The sequence below is a fragment of the Uloborus diversus genome, chromosome 5 (genome assembly GCF_026930045.1).
Source record: "Uloborus diversus isolate 005 chromosome 5, Udiv.v.3.1, whole genome shotgun sequence".
NCBI lineage: Eukaryota > Metazoa > Arthropoda > Arachnida > Araneae > Uloboridae > Uloborus > Uloborus diversus.
Window position 1 is genome coordinate 84,074,625 of NC_072735.1, and position 20,034 is coordinate 84,094,658.

The 20,034-nt window shown below is 34.9% G+C and overlaps 1 protein-coding gene across 1 annotated transcript in view; it reads right to left on the bottom strand.

The window, feature by feature from the left end:
• Positions 1-13,150: 13,150 nt before the first annotated feature.
• LOC129222234 (barH-like 1 homeobox protein) overlaps positions 13,151-20,034 on the bottom strand; it is a 43,284-nt gene continuing 36,400 nt past the window's right edge. The window contains exons 2-3 of the mRNA XM_054856714.1: positions 18,308-18,548; positions 13,151-15,737 (exon numbers count right to left, since the gene is read on the bottom strand). Coding sequence (XP_054712689.1) covers positions 15,365-15,737; positions 18,308-18,548 — 614 coding nt within the window. The 3' untranslated portion in view covers positions 13,151-15,364. The remainder of the gene's footprint in view (positions 15,738-18,307; positions 18,549-20,034) is intronic.

The window sequence follows — 20,034 nt, forward strand, 5'->3', positions numbered from 1 at the left end:
TTAACTAGATGTAGAACGACAAACTGGTCTCGTCTATTTAAAGTTTCTCTCGTTCGATGGCGACCTGTGGCTTTCATCTAGTTTGCATATACACTGTTATAACCAAGGGTTCCAGACAAGTGAATATATTCCCCCTAAGGTGAAAGCATGGTGCCCAAGGGTGCCATGATGGCCAGGAAATATAGCAAGGGTGCTAAAACAGCAGATAATCGCAGACAGGGGTGCCAAAACAGCAAGCAATCGCAGAATGAGTTGCTGGCGCAAACGCTTCCGGCATACATTCAACATTCAACCACTTCAATATGGCGGACGAATGGTAAGGTGCATCTATGAGTGGCCTTCTAAGTCTTTCACATTGAATAAAGTACACTATTGGATTAAAACTCAACTTTTCTGGATTTATCTCCTAAATAACAAGTAAGTACAGCTTTTGATCACTTTGTAGCTTTTATGGCTTTCAAACATAGTTACAAGTTCGTTTACTGCTTCTCAGTTACCGTTACTGTCGTTAAGTCTCAGTTTACCGCTACTGTTGTGAAATTTTCATCATTCAAAACGCTACTAAATGTATCCATCATTATTTTCTTGAGTACTCGATAAGCAACATTTAATCACCAAAATAGTAACCGCAATAAGATTATCAATAATCAACAAGTGAGAACCTAAATAAAAATGATTCTTGTGCTTCGTAGATTACAACAGAACAGCAAGAAAGAAAAAAAAAAATAATCTCTCTCCGTCTAGCCCTTTTTTTTTTTTTTTTTTTCTTTTTTGCTTTTTCATTCAAGTGTTTGAATCATTCCCTGTTATCGGTTAATATTCCGATAGCGTTAGGAATTTCTTTAGGTTTTTAAACTGTCGAAAAACTTCATGTGCATTTTATTTTATTGTTACTCTTGATTGAAATTTTGAACGTTTGTGAAGCGATTTCATTTTTCCGTAACTTTAATATCCGAGAATATTTTTAGCTCTTCATGTAAATAATCCATAAGTACCTCTATACTTTACTTTCGGTACGGATCATGTTGTAGTAAATGTATTATTACTCACAAATGATTACTAACTAAACTATGATTATTGAAATAATTACTCGTCTTTAAATTTAAATATATTTGTGACAACTCTTTGATAAAGTGGGCAGATATATATTGTTTTATTCATTTTTAATATTACTTTATAAAAAAAAACCATCAGTACGCAGATTTTTAACGGCTCCGGATTTATTGTTGTTATTATTTATTTTATTTATTTTTAAGAAAAGGATATAAATTTTACAGGTCCGCAATGTTTTTCATTTGCTTTTACCGGCCCGTGGGTCAAAAGAGGCTGAGAAACACTGAGTTAGAGCACGATCAGATGAATTAAAGCAATGAGTACTTCTTAACTATGTTGAAAACTCTGAAATGTGATCAAATGCTGTAATTTTCATTCTGCTTTACTCATTTCCAGTACTGAATTCCATGTGAAAAGTGTCCAAAACGTAGAATATCATAAATCAAAACCAAAAAAATATATTAATTTGAATTTTTGGCATCTTGAATTCAAATTGTGTTTTTCGCAATCACGAGCGTGTGTATGCGCGTGTGTGTTTGTGTAGGTGCATGTGTGTGGGTGCGTGTGTGTGCAAGTGTATGTATGCATGTGTGTGAGTGAGTGTTGTGTACGTGCATGTGCGTGTAGGTTTTCGTGTGTGTGTGTATGTAGGCATGTGTGTTTGTGTCTGTGTGCAGGCATGAGTGTGTGTGTAGGAGTGTGTGTAGGAGTGTGAAGTCGTGTGTTTGTATGTGTGTGAGCGTGCGTGTGTGTAGGACATGGACGCTTCCGACCAGGAGAAGCGGATAGCTCAGGACCGGGGACAGCCGCGCCTGGAGGACGGCGGGCGGTGGTGCTGCAGAGGTCCCTGGTCCAAGATGAAAAAGGAACCGTAACATCAAGGACGGTCAAGTGAGAACAATAAGCAATCGAATCGTGATTGCTCAAAAAAAAAAAAAAAAACAGTTACACAACTATATTCAAAAAACGCACATAATACTAGAGAGGGGGAGGGGATCTGCAGTAGAAATTAGTAAGGGAGCCCTTTTTCTCTCCTAAGGTTCCTTCTTTTCACCCCCACTGCCTATCTTTCAAAAGGTGCCTGTTTTTCACCTAAGTAAGAGTGCCATTTCGGCTCCGTACTGAGTGCCACTGATGAACAAGCTTTTCACCCCTGAAACGTGCCAAACGCAACCTGTAGTTTTAACAGTGTAGTTACACTACATCTATGGAAGTTAATCGCTTCACGTACACAGCCCAATATCCGATTTAGGTTGACGAAACCCTCATTGAGTTTCCTCGTAAGTTATGCTTAAAAATGTAGATAAAAATCTTACAAACACGATGGTGCAGGGTGGTGATTTAAAACCCCAATATTTGAGTAATTCTGCAGATATTCTGCATTTAACTTTTAAATTAGAGAAGAAATTTTACAGAAGTCTGCAAAATACCTGCGAATTTCTTGCAGTTCTCTTTTGTAAAGGCATCACATAATTTTTTTTCCTGCGAAAATGTTGAGTTTTGTGATGAGTAAGCGTCATTCGCGGGAATTTAAAAGCAACTTCAAAATTAAAAAATCTGCTGAAAATTTGCAGTCCCCAAAATTAATTTCTGGGTACGCCACTGAACAGTAGTGCCAACCGCCCCCCCCCCCCCGTGCTTAAAAAAAAGTATGAACTCAGCTGAGGTGTGAGGAGTATATTTTAATACGAGATAGTTGATCATCATAATTTTTCTGACTTTGAATTTTGCTGCTTAATTAAGTTTTCATGAAATTTCATTCTATTTTTTCTTTTAATTGCTAACTGTTCTTTGTTTAGAAAACTGCTGTCGAAATAAAAGCAGTAAAATTCCAAACTTCCACATATTTTACTTTATTTAGTACACTGTCCCCATTAAAATCTATGTTTCCGAATTATCCACAACAGAATTCTCACGGACGAAAATTTGTAAATTCTGGGAAACTTTTGATATAATTTTCGCCCGAAACGGTGGGAAACAATTTTTGCATCGAGTATAAATCATTGTTACCTTGTTCCAGCTTCGACTTTTTTTAAAAGAAAGAAATAACCCTAATAGAGCAGACCTCTTTCAACATTCCATCGAATTTAAAAACCGGCGGCTGCAGGTTTCATAAATTTCCACCGTGGTAGACAGTTCTTTTTCGAATATTTTATGTTCCGGAGGGAGGGAAGGAAAAAAAGAAGCGAAATAAACTGTCCTCTGCAGATATAGGCTTAATAAATGGACCGAGAGGAGAACAAAATTCCAAAATCGTGACTCTTTAACTACGCTGTTGGCAACCAATTTCTTTCTTGGACCCTAATAACAATAATAATAACAGCTAATTCACAAACCCCGGTGTGAATGCGAAAGAGGGGGGCTAGGGAGGGCGAATCGAACGAGCGAAACCCATTCCGCATTTGCGAAATGTATTCCACACAATGCGCGATATGCATACAATGATATACAAAACAGGAATAACGAGCCATCGGATCGAAAAGTTGAACTTTTTACCATTTTCCCTTTTATAAATGTCCGCCATGGCAGATGCTTTAGATTTATCGGCAGTAGCAGTCACAGATTCATTTCGGGCTGTCAAAAGCAGTCTTTCTTTTTTCTTCTTTTTTTCGGCTTTTTGTTTTGTTGGTAGAGACGTCAGCCTGTACACCCGTCCCATTCTTTCGCTTCTAGGTATCGTTGCATAAAAATGTGTAAAGTACTATTTGGCGGCCATTTATTTGTTATCTGCGTCTTCGCTTCTGACTGCTTTATTTTCTGAAATCATTTTTCCAAACTGTTAAATGCGGCTGCCACTTTTTCAAGGAACTGTTGCGGAAAACTTTTTCCTACATACATTTCTTAACCCTTTCCTTGTAGTTGTTGTCGGGGGTTCTGTACTTTTCTGCTGAGATGAAAATGCGGCAATGAATAAAACACACTGGTTACTTTGAATTTTGCATGTAACTGAAAAATCATTTTCAGGATGTTGTCGGGAAATGTTTCAACGCGCTTTTTACTCTAAATTGCTGTTTTATCACAGTATTTCCTTGCACAATTTTAACAGATTATTTTAATAACTAGAGGGTTGCGCCCCCTGCTCTCTGTTATAATGAACTAGCGGTAACCGCACGGTTTTGCCTGTAGCAGAAAATTAAAAGTTCATTTGGTTCCCCTGTATATTTACAAATAATGGATCATGAATTTCTCGCCTATTTGCTATATTCATTTGCTTGCCCACCTTACGGTTCCACGTTATGATAATTTCGTAATATACTCGTCCACGTTGTGATAATTTGCTTGGAAAATTTTCCTTAAAATTGGAATAGTAAAAGAGCAAAATCGAATCTTCGAAAAATCACTTCGAGGTGCACACCCCCATGCTATAAACTAATTGTGTGCCAAATTTCATGAAAATCGGCCGAACGGTCTAAACGTTATGCGCGTCACAGAGATCCTGACTGACAGAGATCCAGACAGAGACTTTCAGCTTTATTATTAGTAAAGATATGCACTCAGAAACATAAGTCGAACCTCGCCCTATTTCGTATAGGCAAAAAATCGGAAAATTGGACAAACAACTTCAAAGATGTTAAACGGTTGAAATACATTTTTAACAAAGAAAATTTATGTTTTAATTCAATTCTTCCTGCTCTGCTGTAAGGCTCAGAGACATGGACTCTGAGTGCTCAAGGTAGAATCATTATACTGTTAGCATATGCGATAGCGAAAAGACTTCACACTAATCGACAAAATAAGAAATGAATTTAGAAGATAGACAATAACTTTGAAATGGGATTGCACATTCCAGCCGTTAGATGGCGGGCGCTTGGATCAGAATTAGTCCTAATCGTTTGGCAACGAACAAATTTTACTATTGTTTTTTTCTGACATTCTAATGATTTGTGTGAGAAACGAAGCGGCTAAAAATGATGTACAGAGATAGCAGTTCTGCAAATAGATTTAAAAACCTATAAATAGTGTAGAAAATATTTGTTTACTGTTTGAAAATTAAGTGTTAAATTGCGTATGAGTTATTGTACGTTGGATTCCTTTAGTTAAGAGATCATTGCGAAAAGGAATTTACAAGACAGACCTGGAACAAAACCTGAAGGTACGTTATGATTTGTGTACCTATTATTGAGTATTGCAAGATTAATTCACAGATGCAATAACAGGTTGTTTTAGAAATGTTGTACTCATGCAATTTTCTGTCACACTTCATCCCGGCTAGGATCAAGCTGTTAAAAATCTGCTACCTGAACCTTGAATTCCTCCTTTCTATCAAGTCTTTATTCTTATGTATCAGGGGGATGCTTTCGCTTAAGCTCGCTCAGTCGTAAAAATGAAGTATGTGTAACTGGACAGTTTGGTTAATTAGAGTCTATATTATTGGTAACTCTTCTGTAACTGCATTATAGTTGGAGAAAACCTAACCTGGCAGCATTCTGAAGGCTATACAGATCCTAATCACAGCATCACGACGCTGCCAGGATTGGTTTGTCCCAACTATAAACAGAGAAGTCACTTTGGTCAGAAGTAGTTTCAATGTTATTTTCTTAACCACAGAAGTATTTTTTCAGAAAATCAAAAGCTATGAAACTTGATAACTGAATAACCAAAAAAATTTTAGAGCAGTTTTTTAATTGTTACATACCAATGACTCTCTTTCGTTTTAATTTGGAACTAATCTCAAAACTGAATCGGTATAAGGATATTCTGTATAGAACGAAGAAACACAAAAGTATTAATGAATTTATATTTTTTGTAGTTTCCACTTTTTTTCAGCAATTTTGTATCAAATAAATATATTTCCCCCAATTCTATGGTTTAAAAACTATAGTTAGCATTACTTTTTGACACAATTTTGATCGGAATGGGGATGTGTTTTTCATGAACGAACGGGTCAAAAAGAGGGAATTTTTAAAATGAACGGATCTGGTCATTCACTTAAAAAATAAACGACCGTTCTTCTGAACGGTGAGCAGTTTGGAACATTGTATTGATGCACTTGTGATAAAATCGCATTTTGTTTAACAAAAGAAAAATAATTAAAGTTACATTCATCTTCAAATTTTTAACTCTCAATCAATCTCAATCTTCCTTTTCCTCAGTGCAGTATAGATTATATTCATTCGAATCGTTTTACTTTCTGCTATATCCATCATTTTTCTTTAATCGTTGCAGTTCATTTGCAATTTTCCAATGTATCCATTAGTAATGTTTAGTGCAACATGTTTGGGCTACTAACAAGATGTTTGGACATTCCAATTCCTGTAAAACTAACCTGCCAAAATCCTTCTCACACTTTCTGTCTCCAAAACAATTTCTAAAAATACCTGTTATCACTTTGCTGCAAACCTTTTGTCTTCTATAACATCCCTATCAACAACTATGTATATTGATTTGGCTTTATTTTTTACTGGTTATTACTGTCTAATTTTTTCCCTCATCGGTACTGTGGAATAATTTTGAAACTTCCTGATATTTTTAAGTAAGTCTCTTTTTTTTAAATTAATTTATCCGGTACTCCGGCTGAGCTACTAATATATTTGTTGTTATTTTTTTTCGTTGTACATGGTCTGTTGGTAGTACTATAATTATATATACAGTTCTGCAGCTGGAAAAATTTAATAACTTAATTTTTGTCATGTTGAAATGGAACCTGCGATTTTTGGAATGGAAAACATACTATCTTATCATGCGGCAACTGCGAAATTTCTTACAAAATGAACTATAATTGATCTGATAATGAAATGATACATCTAAACCTGGATCATGTTTTTTTTTATTCATTTTTCATAGGCATATTTTCTTACTTTTAGATTATTTTAGCTATTTTTCCTTCAATAAATATTAATGATCTATTGAAACATTTCGAGTGTACGTGAGTATGTCTTGAGTGTATGAGAGAGATCACCTGCAACTTTTTTAAATGAGTGAAGTCGTTCAAATGAACGGGTTGACTAAACGGATCAAAAGGATGAACGATCTGATGGACGGGTCATTAAGAAGAACGACATTGCCCACCTCCAATCGGAATAAGTTTAATAACATTTGACTTAGGAGAAAAAAATGTAATAATGCTCTCCGGGTAATTCCGCTCACTCAAATATCTCTAAATAAAACAGCTAATTATAAACAGCTTTGTTATGTTAATTATAATGTGTTCAAATTCAACACGGCAATGAAATGACGCTCACATAAGCTGATGACGGGGGGGGGGGGTTATGAGGGGGTATCCCCCTTTAGAGGGGCCCTTCCCTAAACCATTGACACTATTAAACATCCACAGTGTGTTCAAAACAGTTTGAATGAATTAAGCGTAAACGATTGCTGTAACCTTTTAAATTCATTAGAAAATTGCAAAGGTAAACATTTGAAATACTACTTCTTTCCATTGCTTATGTAATTCATTAGTACGTTTTTGCCCTATCAGTTGCATTGTTCTTGGTCGATTTGGCGCTGCTGACACCCAAGCTTTTAGTTTCATAAATTTTTCGCACTCAAAACCGTCGGTTCGTTTGTGGAGGAGGCGATGGATCATCCCTCAGCATGTCCCCCCTCTCCTAAAATTGTAGATGTCCCTGGCTGATTAGTACGTGACAGCAGCTCAGTGGTTGAAACCAGCTTAAATGCCAGGAAAGAATTAAAGAACTACTAACTCTTAAGATTTGTTAGAATCGTGAAAAAATGATCGTAATGTATCAGCAAGCTGCAGACAGCTAGTAATGGTTGTGTTTACTCAACGAACGAATTATAGAGTATTTCGAATTGTGTACAATGAGGAAACATCAACATTGGAGAGAAGAAAAATGTACCCCAGAAGTTCGGTACGGTAATGAGAAAGGACGGACGAAAGCAGGAAAGGAGAAATAACTTTCCGATCTATGCATCGGTTGCTTCCTGACATACAGAAATCTTCGAAATCGTGATGGAAGTTACAGCTGTCAGAAACTGATTATAATCCTCTTTCCGAAGACGATTCCCCTCCTAAATTACCTTCAAGGTCATTGTTCAATAAAGAAAATTTCGCTTGGTTTTTGACAAACCTAATAATCTACCGTAACCGCATAAACGTTTAGCAGGATTCTAAGAGCAAATGAGCGCCAGTGATCGTGATGCAGAAGAGTTGTGACGAAGAATGTTAATCTTTCAATTCGTAAAAAAGAATGTTTGTTTTCTTTTGTTAGGTTGTATACATTTGTTATGAAGCTGTAGAAGTTATAAACTGCTCTTCAAAGTGGTGTTATCATTAAATCGACCAGCTATAATCAGTTGTTTTCTATCAAATGTTTCTCCACATTAATTCAAAAGTCATAACGGTAATTAAACTAGTGATCAGTGGCGGATCCAGCCGATTGTTTTGGGAGGGGCCATCCGAAATTTTTGAACAAACTCCCCAGAGCCGAATTTAGCTCCATGCCGCTCCTAAGGCAAATTTGAAATCTGCCGCCCCCTCCGGCCCGAACAGACGCAAAATATCCTCGACTCAAAAAAACGTAAAAAAGTGGTTCCCAGATTCAAACTGTCAAACGTATGAAGAAATGATGGCGTTTCACATTCTGAGGCGCCCCGATGAAATGATCACAGTGATCTCCCAAAAAATTTTTTATTCAGCAAATTTTGCTGACGATTCGGCAAATACCATGATTGAAAAACATTTGACTTTCATAAGATGTGTGAAAGTAAACATTATTAAATTATAAGAAAAAATTGTCTCTGGAAAATGAAAGAATTCTAATATTTTACTTTCAAGAGTAACAAGTTAATTCAAAAAATGTGTATTATAATAGCAAATTTGCCGCCCCTTAAGAGTTCACCGCCCTAGGCAGCTGCCTACTCTGCCTATTGGGAAATTGTGACCTGATAACTCCCCAGAAATTTTATTAAAATGAAGTATTAAAAACTCGATTTTCGGTATATCGAGATATTAGGTGAGGGGGTGGATTTAGGAATTTCCCTCGAAAGTGTTTCAAAATTTAAATTTCCGAGCAATTTTTGAAAATTAGGAAACTAAAAACGCATTTTGCCTATTTTTGATGTACGGAGAAAGGTCATTTTTCGGGCGCTGCCCCAAAATACTTTTTGAAAATAAAGCTTAGAAACCAAAATATTCTGTCATTATACATTGAGAAGTTGGGAGAGGTGGAGTGCTCTTCTAGCTCTTCAGCTGTCCGTCCTAAAAATGCACCTTTAGGTAATGTTTGCTTGTATTAAAGGAAGTGGGAAGGTGCTTAGAATCCTTCCTTCCTGGAAATATTTTGCCTTTGAGGCTCTAAAAATTCGATTTTTAACAATATTTATACATATTATAGAAAGGGATGGAAGATTCGTGAGCTCCTCCAAAAAACCTCCTTTTAAAGCTATCATCACGATATAAACTAGGGAGGGAGGGGGTCCTATCAAAACTCGTTTGTAATTGAAGTCCCAAAAAAATTCATTTAAGTTGCTTTTAAGCAAGTTAAGTGATAAGAGGTGGATAAGTTAGTTTCCGTTGACATTTTTTTCCAAATAAAAGACTTAAAATGCAATTTTTTGCTACATGTCAAGGCATGTGTGAAAGCGCATGGGAAAAGGGGGTTCTCCTCCTATTTTCGAAGTTAAAGCCATAAAAACGAAAATTTAGGCTCTCTTTGGTCTTGTGAATAATAGTAGAACAACTCTGAGAACCGCAGCATTTAGAGATCGTCCAAGTGTCTGTAGTTGGAATCAAGAAATGATGTAAAAGATGGATGAAAAGATGGAGAAAAAGTTTGGAAATAAAAGTTTTGTTTTGAGGATAGGGATATAATTTATCTCCTAATTAAAGCCTATACTTCTTTTTCAGTAAAATACATGTGTTAAATTTTGTTATCTTCTCATATTTTTTTCTTTTTTTTTTCCTTAAAAGAATTCCTACAATCACAAAGCTTTGGGAGGGGCCATGGCCCCCATGACCCCCCTCTAGATCCGCCCCTGCTAGTGATATAGGTTAGAATTAGTCTAATTGACATACTGTGATTTGTAGCCAACACCAAACGTTCTTATGTATCTTTCTTATGAATGCTTGCATCTTCCGTATAATCTCAAGTTACTAAGATTTGGCATCTTCACGGCTCTTCAAATTTAGTTTGAATCGCCGAATTATTTCTTGAGATTAGCAGTCATAATTAGCGAGGTAAAACGTTCACTTTCTCATCTTCATTGGAGAAATTACTGCCAAAAACTAATCAGCACTAATTAACAAAGGGTGCACGTAGTGTAACGAATTTGGTCTATTTCAGCAGTCCTTTTTGAGCTACAGTGATCACAAAAAATCATTCACACATACAGACACACATTTGCCCAGAAGTGACCAAGATGGATTCCAAAGATCTCAAAACGTATAAATCCTTTAATTCGAAAATCTTCATGAATACGACACTTTTTTGTACATATTAGATGCAAAAGACAGCAAAAATAGAAGGGTGCACATAATAAGGGGGGGGGGGGAGGATAGAAAAAAGTAAACTTGTTTATATTAAGGGGGAATTTTTTTTAATAATACGAGTTTTATGAGGGGGTGGAGGGGGAACTTTAGTACTGTTATGTATATGAAGTTAAAATCCCACACACAGTCGAGCTTGAAAGTGATTTTAGAAAACATTCTAGTAGAATAAGCATTTAGTCATCAAAATATTAGAGAAGTTTTAATGCGTTGATCTTTCACGACAGTCATACAAGCCTTTTTCAAACCCGGAACTGTTTTTCTTAATTATTTTTTTCCCGAGAAGGCAGAAAAAGTTAGAAAAGGTGTAATCGCCGAAAAAGTCAATTTACAATATAAAGTAAACATTTATTCATTTTAATGATTTCTCATTCCTTTTTGAAATTTTCTCGACGCATTTTGCACTTTGAATGAATATCTTGCACAGTTTTCAAAACTGGGCTCTTCTTGCCTGTGTCTCTGCGCAAAATACTTTCGCGAATCACAGCAAAAATTGTATAAGCGAAATTTTCATTTTGAGTCGCTATTTTATTCAGGACTAGTGGTACCCACACGGCTTTGCCCGTAATAGAAAAATTAAAAGGTCTTTTCGTTCGCCTGTATATTTACAAATGTATGGTGAATTTTCTCGCCAATTGGCTTGTACCCATGATATGGTTCCACGTTATGATAATTTCGTAAATTACTCGTCCATCTTACAATATTTTTGTTCTTAAAATTGTAATAGAAAAAGAACCACATCGAATTTTCGAAAAATCGCTTCGAGGTGCACACCCCCATGCCACAAACTAACTTTGTGCCAAATTTCATGAAAATCGGCCGAACGGTCTAGGCGCTATGCGCGTCACAGACATCCTACAGACATCCTACGGAAAGAGAGACTTTCAGCTTTATTATTAGTAAAGATAAAGATATGAAATTTAGTGAGAACAAGATGGCATTGCTCTTAACGATTCTTTCGGCTTTACGCTGAAAGGTTGCGTGGGGAAATACAGCGAATCGGCTGGAGACCGCGTTCTAGTTTTCATAAAAAATAAAACTCCTGGATAAAGTAGAGACTAAATTTCGCTATATAACTTAATTAAAAGTGTTTTCTGACCACTTGTTGCGATTTTTTTTTTTTTTTTTTTTTTTGAATTTTCAGGTCTGCAATTACGTAAAGAGTCTTAAAAATCCTGATATATTCATCTGATTTGCTTAAACCACTTAAAAACTTTTCAAAATCTCGAAAAGGAAAAAAATATCTCTTTTGTATTTTAGAAGCTTAAACTAAGAAACTTTGTCATTCGAGATTTTAAGATTACTTTCATTAGTTTCATTCAGTTTCTAACCTCAAAATAAAAATTCCTCCATTATGAAGATGCAATCCGGGATGGAAAACAATGTCTTCTTGTAGTCATTGTTAATTCAAATTAGTGAGACTTCAGCACAATTTACCTGGTTTTCAATTTAATTTGCTCAGACATGACTTCATGGAATGTTTTATATTTCAATTGATATTCTTATTAATATATTAATAACTAGTGATACCCGCACGGCTTTGCCCGCAATAGAAAAATCATAAGGTCTTTTGGTTCGCCTGTATATTTACAAATAATGTATGGTGAATTTTCTCGCCAGTTGGCTTGTACCCATCTTGCGGTTCCACGTTATGATAATTTCGTATCTCGCCAATTGGCTTGTGCCCATGTTACGGTTCCACGTTATGATAATTTCGTAATTTACTCGTCCATCTTATGATGTTTTTTTTTTCTTAAAATTGGAATAGAAAAAGAACCACATCGAATTTTCGAAAAATCGCTTCGAGGTGCACACCCTCATGCTACATACCAACTTTGTGCCAAATTTCATGAAAATTGGCCGAACGATCTAGGCGCTATGCGCGTGACAGACATCCTACAGACATCCAGACATCCTCCGGACAGAGAGACTTTCAGCTTTATTATTAGTAAAGATAAACAATAATTGGTGTGATTCTTCAAAACTCAAACTTTTAAATCCCCCCTCCCACTATACACACACTGTGTTTTGCTTTAATGCAAGTGCACGTCTCGACCTTCTAATGAACATATAAGAGATGTAAGTGGACGTTTTCAAGTTTTGAACTAAACGCTTTTAAAAATAACGTCCTTGGTAGGCTTTCATTGAATTTTTTTTCTATATCATGCTATACAGCAGCACCTACCAGGGATACTTGTACTATCTCTTGCCCCAAGACAGAGGAGAGGTTCCCCTACTATTTATACTGGTTAGCTCCAAATTTTTAATTTTGCCCCTCACATCCCTTTGCTTCTCACTGACTCAATTTATATATGAAAAAAAAAAAGTATTTCATCTCCAACCATTTTTAGTTTAAATTGATGGAATTTCAGCTCAATGTACCTGGTTTTCAATTCTAATTAGCTTACACACATGAATACATGGAGTATTTTATAGTTAAATTGATTCTTCTCAAAATATAATAATAATGATTATTATTATTATAAACAACAATTGGTGCTTTTTTTTTTAATTCGCACTTTCATTCCCCCTCACACACACACAGACACAATGTGTGTTATGCTCTAATTCAAGTGTAAGTATCGACTTTCTAATAAACATAATAAATATTGCCACAATTTCTATAAAAAAATTTATTTCATCGCCAACCATAAGTAATTTTTATCTATATACAGTCTTGACAGAACACTACTCCAGCAATCATCGAATAACCGATCGATGACTTGGATTTGATATTTTACAATGAAGTTCACAATCCTCAAAGATTAATAAATACAATTTACAAACATTAAGGAATGTATGTGCAGTATATTACATGAATTTTATGGCAACTGTACACAGTTATTCAATACATAAACAAAATACAACAAAATTACAAATGTATTAGTAGGTACAAGGTCACATGTAGAAAGCTCGCCAATGATTTAAATTTGGTTTAGATGGTTAACGACCCAGCAGTGTTGGGTCTCAAAGTCGTACAGACACGGCTGTTTTTTAGAAAATGTAGCAAAATATGTATTAAGTATTTTACTTCAGAAATGTTGGTTATAAAATAGCGAATAATATTCTATTTTCTGGGCGACTTTTAAACTCATAGATTGTGTTACCAAAAGATTCAAACACTTTTTTTTTTTTCACAACTTCTGATCAGAAAGTAATTTTCCCTTTAACATGTAATGAAATAAACAAATTTTGACGGAATTTTTCTATCCTAAAAAAGAAAGAATTAGGAGATATCAACTCTTGCTATCTCAGTGTTTTTGGTTTGATGGCATACTTTGAACAAAATACGAGTGGCATATGAGTTTAAGAATTTAATTAAGTATAAGAAAGAGCTCATCTTATTTATTTATTTTTTTAATTAAATCCTTTTAGCATTACAATAATTTCGGTAAAATAAAACGACTTTTTAAAAATTTATCTCTTTAAACCAACTTGTGAAGGCAAAGAAAAAAAAATCAGAAATAAAATTAAAAATTATAAAAATTTGCCTTTTTTTTTACATGTGAAATTCAATGAAATTTAAGCTGAAACTATATACTCAAATTGCATGATTGCTGAAAGAGGTGGAATTTAAAAGTATTTAACTTTATTTACTGACTGATTTTATTGTTTTTTTTTTTTTTTTTTTTTTTTTTTTTTTTTTTAACTTTTGAAAATGTTCGTAATTTATATTAATGGTCCTCAGTTGTGTGAGTCATTGAGCTTTAAAATTGTTCATTTATTTTTTTTTAAAGATGAATTATATGTGAAATTAACATTTATGCCACTTGTATCTTTTTCAGAATTTATTTTGAGTAAATGATACGCATTTTAAATTGTAGCTTAATAAAAAGAATTCTTTACGACTGTTCTTTTGAACTGGGAATCTACCTTTTAAAAGAAGTTTGTTTGGAAGAAAAAAACCTTTACATAATGACAAAAAGGAAAATGAATTAATGATTTAAAATGTTATTTGTTTTATATTTTCATATTTTTTTTCTTTTAAATTGTAACTCTAAAACTGAACTACCAAATTTATACTCAAGACAGAAACATGATTGAATGATCCTCAAATGTTAAGCTCATAGTGAAAAAATTTGAAACCGGGTTTGTGACTAAAAGAAAAACGCTTAAGAGAACACACTTTGTATATATATAAAAGAACTCACTTTGGTTTCTGTTACACAAAGAATTCACTAAATTGATCGTTCGGTTTCAAAGAAATAAATTAAGTTGCCTTTATGAAGTTAAGATTTCATTTTCATTTCCACAACATAATTTGTGATATAAGAAATGTTCACTTTTGGCAGAAAATGAGCGAACATAAAAAAGTCAGCTGATGGATGATTTTATAGAGACTTGGAGGAATACCACTGACGTTATTTCCACGATACTCTTGGTGTCAAAAGTCTTTCATTCAATATGAGATGCTTTATTTGATTGGATGTAGTTTTGCTGTTAAGCTTAAGTAGATCCATTGACATGATTTTCGAAGTACTATAGAACTGAAGAGATGGCAACTAAAAATCGTATAAGCTTGAATAGTTTAAACTAGGATAGTCAACATCAGCCAATTTCACTGGCAATGTAGCTCTTTCAATGAAAGTGCCTTAGCAACATTTTTTTTTTTTCTGGTGCTTTCAAATTTGCAATTGAACGCAATGTTAGAAACAGCCGATTCTCTTTTTGAACTTCTAGAGCTTTCAAATTTACAATTAGAAAACGCAATATGGACCTTGTAACAGCCGTTTCTCTTTTCTGACTTCTGGTGCTTTCAAATTTACAACCGAGCGCAATATGGACATAGCGAGGTATAGTCTTCACCGCGTTGGAACTGTACAATAAATTAGTAGTCATTCCCTATTAGGGAAAAGTCCAGTTTCAGCAAGGAGGCTCCCTTCCGAAATAGGGTGGCAGAGACGGGGTTGTAGATGTGGACATGGGGGAGGTCGGTGCTGTGGCACTGCTTCCTGGCATAGGAGGAACACTGGAAGAAGAAAAGTTGACTGGTAGGCCCAAAGGAGCTGCTCCAGGACCTTGAGGATACATCCGATAGGCCATAGGTTTCTGTAGTGCCACGGCTGCAGCTTGCCTATAATACATGTCCATTCCAGAAACACTGCTGAAAGGTATGTTGGTGGCATAGTGATTTAACCAGTAAGGGGATGTCTGGAGCATACGTTGAACAGCAGCGTAGTTTCCAGCTTCCGCTAGCAGTTCTAAGCCTACTGCAGTCTGACGTTTCCACTTCGTCCTGTAAAGAAGAAACAGAATGGTTGAAATCTCGCAACTTTAACTCTGAATACTCTGAATTAGTATTTTCAGGACATCTTCATTATTTCCGCAGCATTTGCGGTAGTTATTATTGCATTTTCAAGCACAACTTTCTAGTTCCAGAACCATTAAAGAACAAACTGTAAAACTAAGTTTTTTTTTAAGTTAAATGTTTTATTCATATGCGTAATTAATTATTTTTTTTAAATAAAACTGGGGGAACTGTTATGATTGTTACCGTTTTTTGGTGGTTTAAATGAAAAGTGGTGCAGCAGCGCAATCAATGCATGCATCTAACCAGTGGGAAAAGACTTTTTTTTGTTTCCTTTTTGGAATTGTATAAAAGAAGATTGCTCTTGCCAATTCACCAAAAGAAAACTTTTGAAATCATACCCTTTATTAAAAATTACCATCTGATCCTTCACTAGTTGGACTACCCTAACTGCAAGACTTTTTTATGGGGGGAAAAAAACTTTAGTAAACATCCTATATATTTAATAAATTTAAAATTTATTGAACTGCGCCAAAATTTAGCGTATAATTTTTAATGCTCAACGGTTCCATGGTAATTAGGATCATTCAAGCTTAATTGCTTCAAGAACGCTCTTTGAACACTTTGACCACGTCAAAACGAACACTTTGCTTCGCCAAGATCATCGACTTTCCCAAGGGCAGACAGAAATCTCCAATTTCGCGTAATTCACCACAAGATGTTCTCGAGTACCGAGTAATATTCCGATATTTGTTCAATGTGCATCGCGTTACGAAGTCCTCTTGTACAACTTCAGAAAGCAAGTGAGGGGGGGGGGGGATGCGGAGGATGCGCGCGACAACAAAGGGCCGTGGGTGATAAATGGCACATTCAGCAATGGGGTGGTCACAAAATGCATTGTTAAAAGAGAGAGTTCCGAGGCACGAGTCTTCCTCGCTCATAGAGAACAGAACGGCCTCACTTATGCCGTCGATATATTTTGTGCTTCAAGAGAAAGAAATTGCCGAGTTGCAAAGTTGATGAAATGCATTCGAGTTTAATAAATTTCGAGTTAAAACGTCGGCGGTTGCATCGGTCTCCTTTGAAGGAAAAAAACCTTAGTCTTAGCAGATATTAATTTCAAAGCTTTTCTTTGAAATATCTATAATCTGAAAAATGAATGTTTCTCCAAGAAATAAATTAAATCTAGGAAAACGTAGCTGAAACTAACTTGGTGGTAAGTTTCACTAATGTAATGAAATTTTGGTGGTCACCAGTTTCTAAAAGCATTAAAACAAAAGTTACATTGACGAAATTTATCAATGAGATGGTTGAAGCTGTACTTTGCTATGTATAACCAACTTCGGGTTGAAACATTGAGTTTTTTTTTTTTTTTTTTTTTTTTTTTTTTTTTTTTTTTTTTTTTTTTTAACAGCGTAAAAACAGTTCAACCACGAAATTTTTGACCTTTTAAATTAAATTAATATGTAATTTCTTTATTTTACACAAACAAACTTTGGATCATATGAAAACACCATTAATTTTCTATGATTAATCTTTCTATTATTATTATCATTTCAAAATATAAAATTATTATTATTATTTTAACTATCATTTGACTACTTAAACCGTTTTGCGTGCTGTGAATTACAGTTGGAGCGAAAATGAGGTCGTTTCCAAAATTTTAAAAGTGTTTTTTTTTTCTGAAAGAGCATGCTTAAAAACATAGGATCTGACCATTTTTTAAATAATTTGCTTAAGTTTAATATTTTTAAAAAATTACTTTAATCGGCACGCTTTCAATGTTTATACTTCTGTCCGATGACATCATAAATGATGAAATGCTATTTCGTGTTGCCATTCACAGAGCAAAATATTTAATTCGCATCTTTACTCACGTGTATCGGCAACGATATGGTTGATAGCAAGCGTAGAACGCAATTTTAATTCGCTGCTTGATTATCATAACGTGGAATTGCGGTAGAAAGATGCGGCAAAGTGTATCATTTTTGACGTCATCAAAACCACCCCTTGTTTGAAAAATTGAACATTTTTAAAAATAATTAAAAAATAACTGTTGGGAAAATGAAAGTATTTTCTGGGTCCATATTCTTTTTTTTTTTTTTGCTTATTCTATCAATTTCAGTGACAAAAGTACTACTTTTAACTGAAGGAAACAACCCCACTAAACATTCATTCTTTAGTTTTGCAAGTATCAAGGGGGAAAAGCCAATCAAAAGTATATTTGCCCCCTTCCCTCTTGGAAGTAAAGTTTGTGTTATTTAATGTTCAAGTGACGAATTATACAACGGCTTCAATAAGATGCGTCCTGAGCTTTAGAATAGTTACTTCTTCTTGGAGAGTGCACGGAAATGAATAAAACTTATATTAGGGCTGTATTGAGTTAGGTTACTTTTATACCTGTATTTCGAATGTTTTCCAGATTAAACTTGCGCGAATAATATTTCTCCTCTGTGTTGCACTCTCCAAGAAGAAACCAACATTCTCAAGGTCAGGCCTCATCTTACCAGCGCCAGCCTTTATTCACTGTAACATGTTAAAATCCAATGTTTCCTCACCTCCTGTTCTGGTACCAAGTCTTGACTTGCGTGTCTGTGAGGTTGAGTTTGGCCGCCAGTTCCATTCGGTCCTGCACGCTCAGGTACTTCTGGCGCTCGAAGCTCTTTTCCAGGGTTTGCAGTTGATGGTCGGTGAAGGCCGTCCGCGCCTTGCGCTGCTTCTTCACCTTCAGATTGTAAGGAGGGCTTCCCACGCGGGAAGGATCCGGGCTGCCGGACGCGTCCGGACCAGAGTGATCCTCTGCAAAGAAGAGAGAAAATTTAAACATTTTGAGATGTTACAAGTCAACAACTGCAAATATTTTCGCGTTGCATATAGTATTGTTAAACTTTGTAAATAGATGTTTTTTTATGCTTTAATTTGGTCAATTTATTGCCATCTAGCTAAATTTGATGTTTATTTCGTTCCATTTCATGAAAATTATCTTAGTTTATGATGCCTTACCCGAAAGTAATTTAACATCAAGTTTACGGATTTAGCTAGAAATTTTAAAGATCACCATCTTTTGGCGAATTATTTTTTATATCATTTTGTTACAAATTTGGCAAAAAACCACAAAATATCGTCAAGCTTAGCGGCATTTGATGACTTGGGAACCTTACAGAATATAGATCATTACAAAAAGATCTTTTCGGAAATTTCTTGTGCTTTCCTATGCAAACTTAGCCGCACACTTGTACGATTTAGCCGTACATTGTAAGATTTTGGGAAGTTTTGTACGATTGTACGGTCTTATGGTAGATTGGTACGATTTTTAGGTTTTTGGTTTTAATTTTACGATAAATTGCGAACGGTTGAAGTTTTCTTTTACTTTCAGCACTTTTGAGAGCAGAAAAACTATTGTTTTGAACAAGTTTTTGATAGATAATTTTTGAAAGCTTCGAAGTCAGCAACTTTTCAAAGTTCAAATAAATAAAATCTTATTTATTTACTTATGTTTAAATTTGTTTTTTTTTTTCCCCTTGCTTATAAAAGCACAGATCAAGTCAAGGTAAGGATTTGAAAATATTATAATACTTTAAATTTCAATACTTTTCTGTATGATGCGATGGTCAAAAAAGGGTAGAAATGTAGTCACCTTGCACATTGTAAGATTTTTTAAGCTGGCATGTTGGCAGCTATGCGAAACTTTTTTGAGGTTTGATTTCTAAAGCCAACTAGCTGTCAATTGCTGTGATAGGCGAAGAGCATGGTTTTGTAGCTCTGTTGAAAAGCCATTAGTGCTGTGATTTTTCTCATTATATTTTGATCGTATTTGGAAGTAAATTAGTGTTTAGCGTTAGGTTTATTCTGTGTAGGGAGATTTGATGGATGATTCAGCAACTTCACTTAAGTAAAATTTATATTGCTGGTTTTATAAGGAGTTAAGTGTTATGAGAGTTTAATGTTATGAGTTGCAAAGAATATCTGAAGCTGGCTTGAACACGTAATAGGACAAACTTTCAAAATGTTGACTAATTAAGGTATCACTCTTGGTGGCAAGAACCATTGTACTCAGACCAGTCTATGTAGTTGAACATTGAGTGGGCATTGTTCTGTATCGAAAAAGATTAACTTTATTAATTAGGTCTAAGCGCTTTCTTTCCTACTATGCTTAATTAAAACAATAGTTTATCAAAAAAGATAAAAAATTAACACCTTCTGCAAGATGATCTGATGCCCACTTCATTTATCTCTATGAACAAGTAGCCGAATTCTTTATAGAAGTCTGCAGAGTACTAAGTAA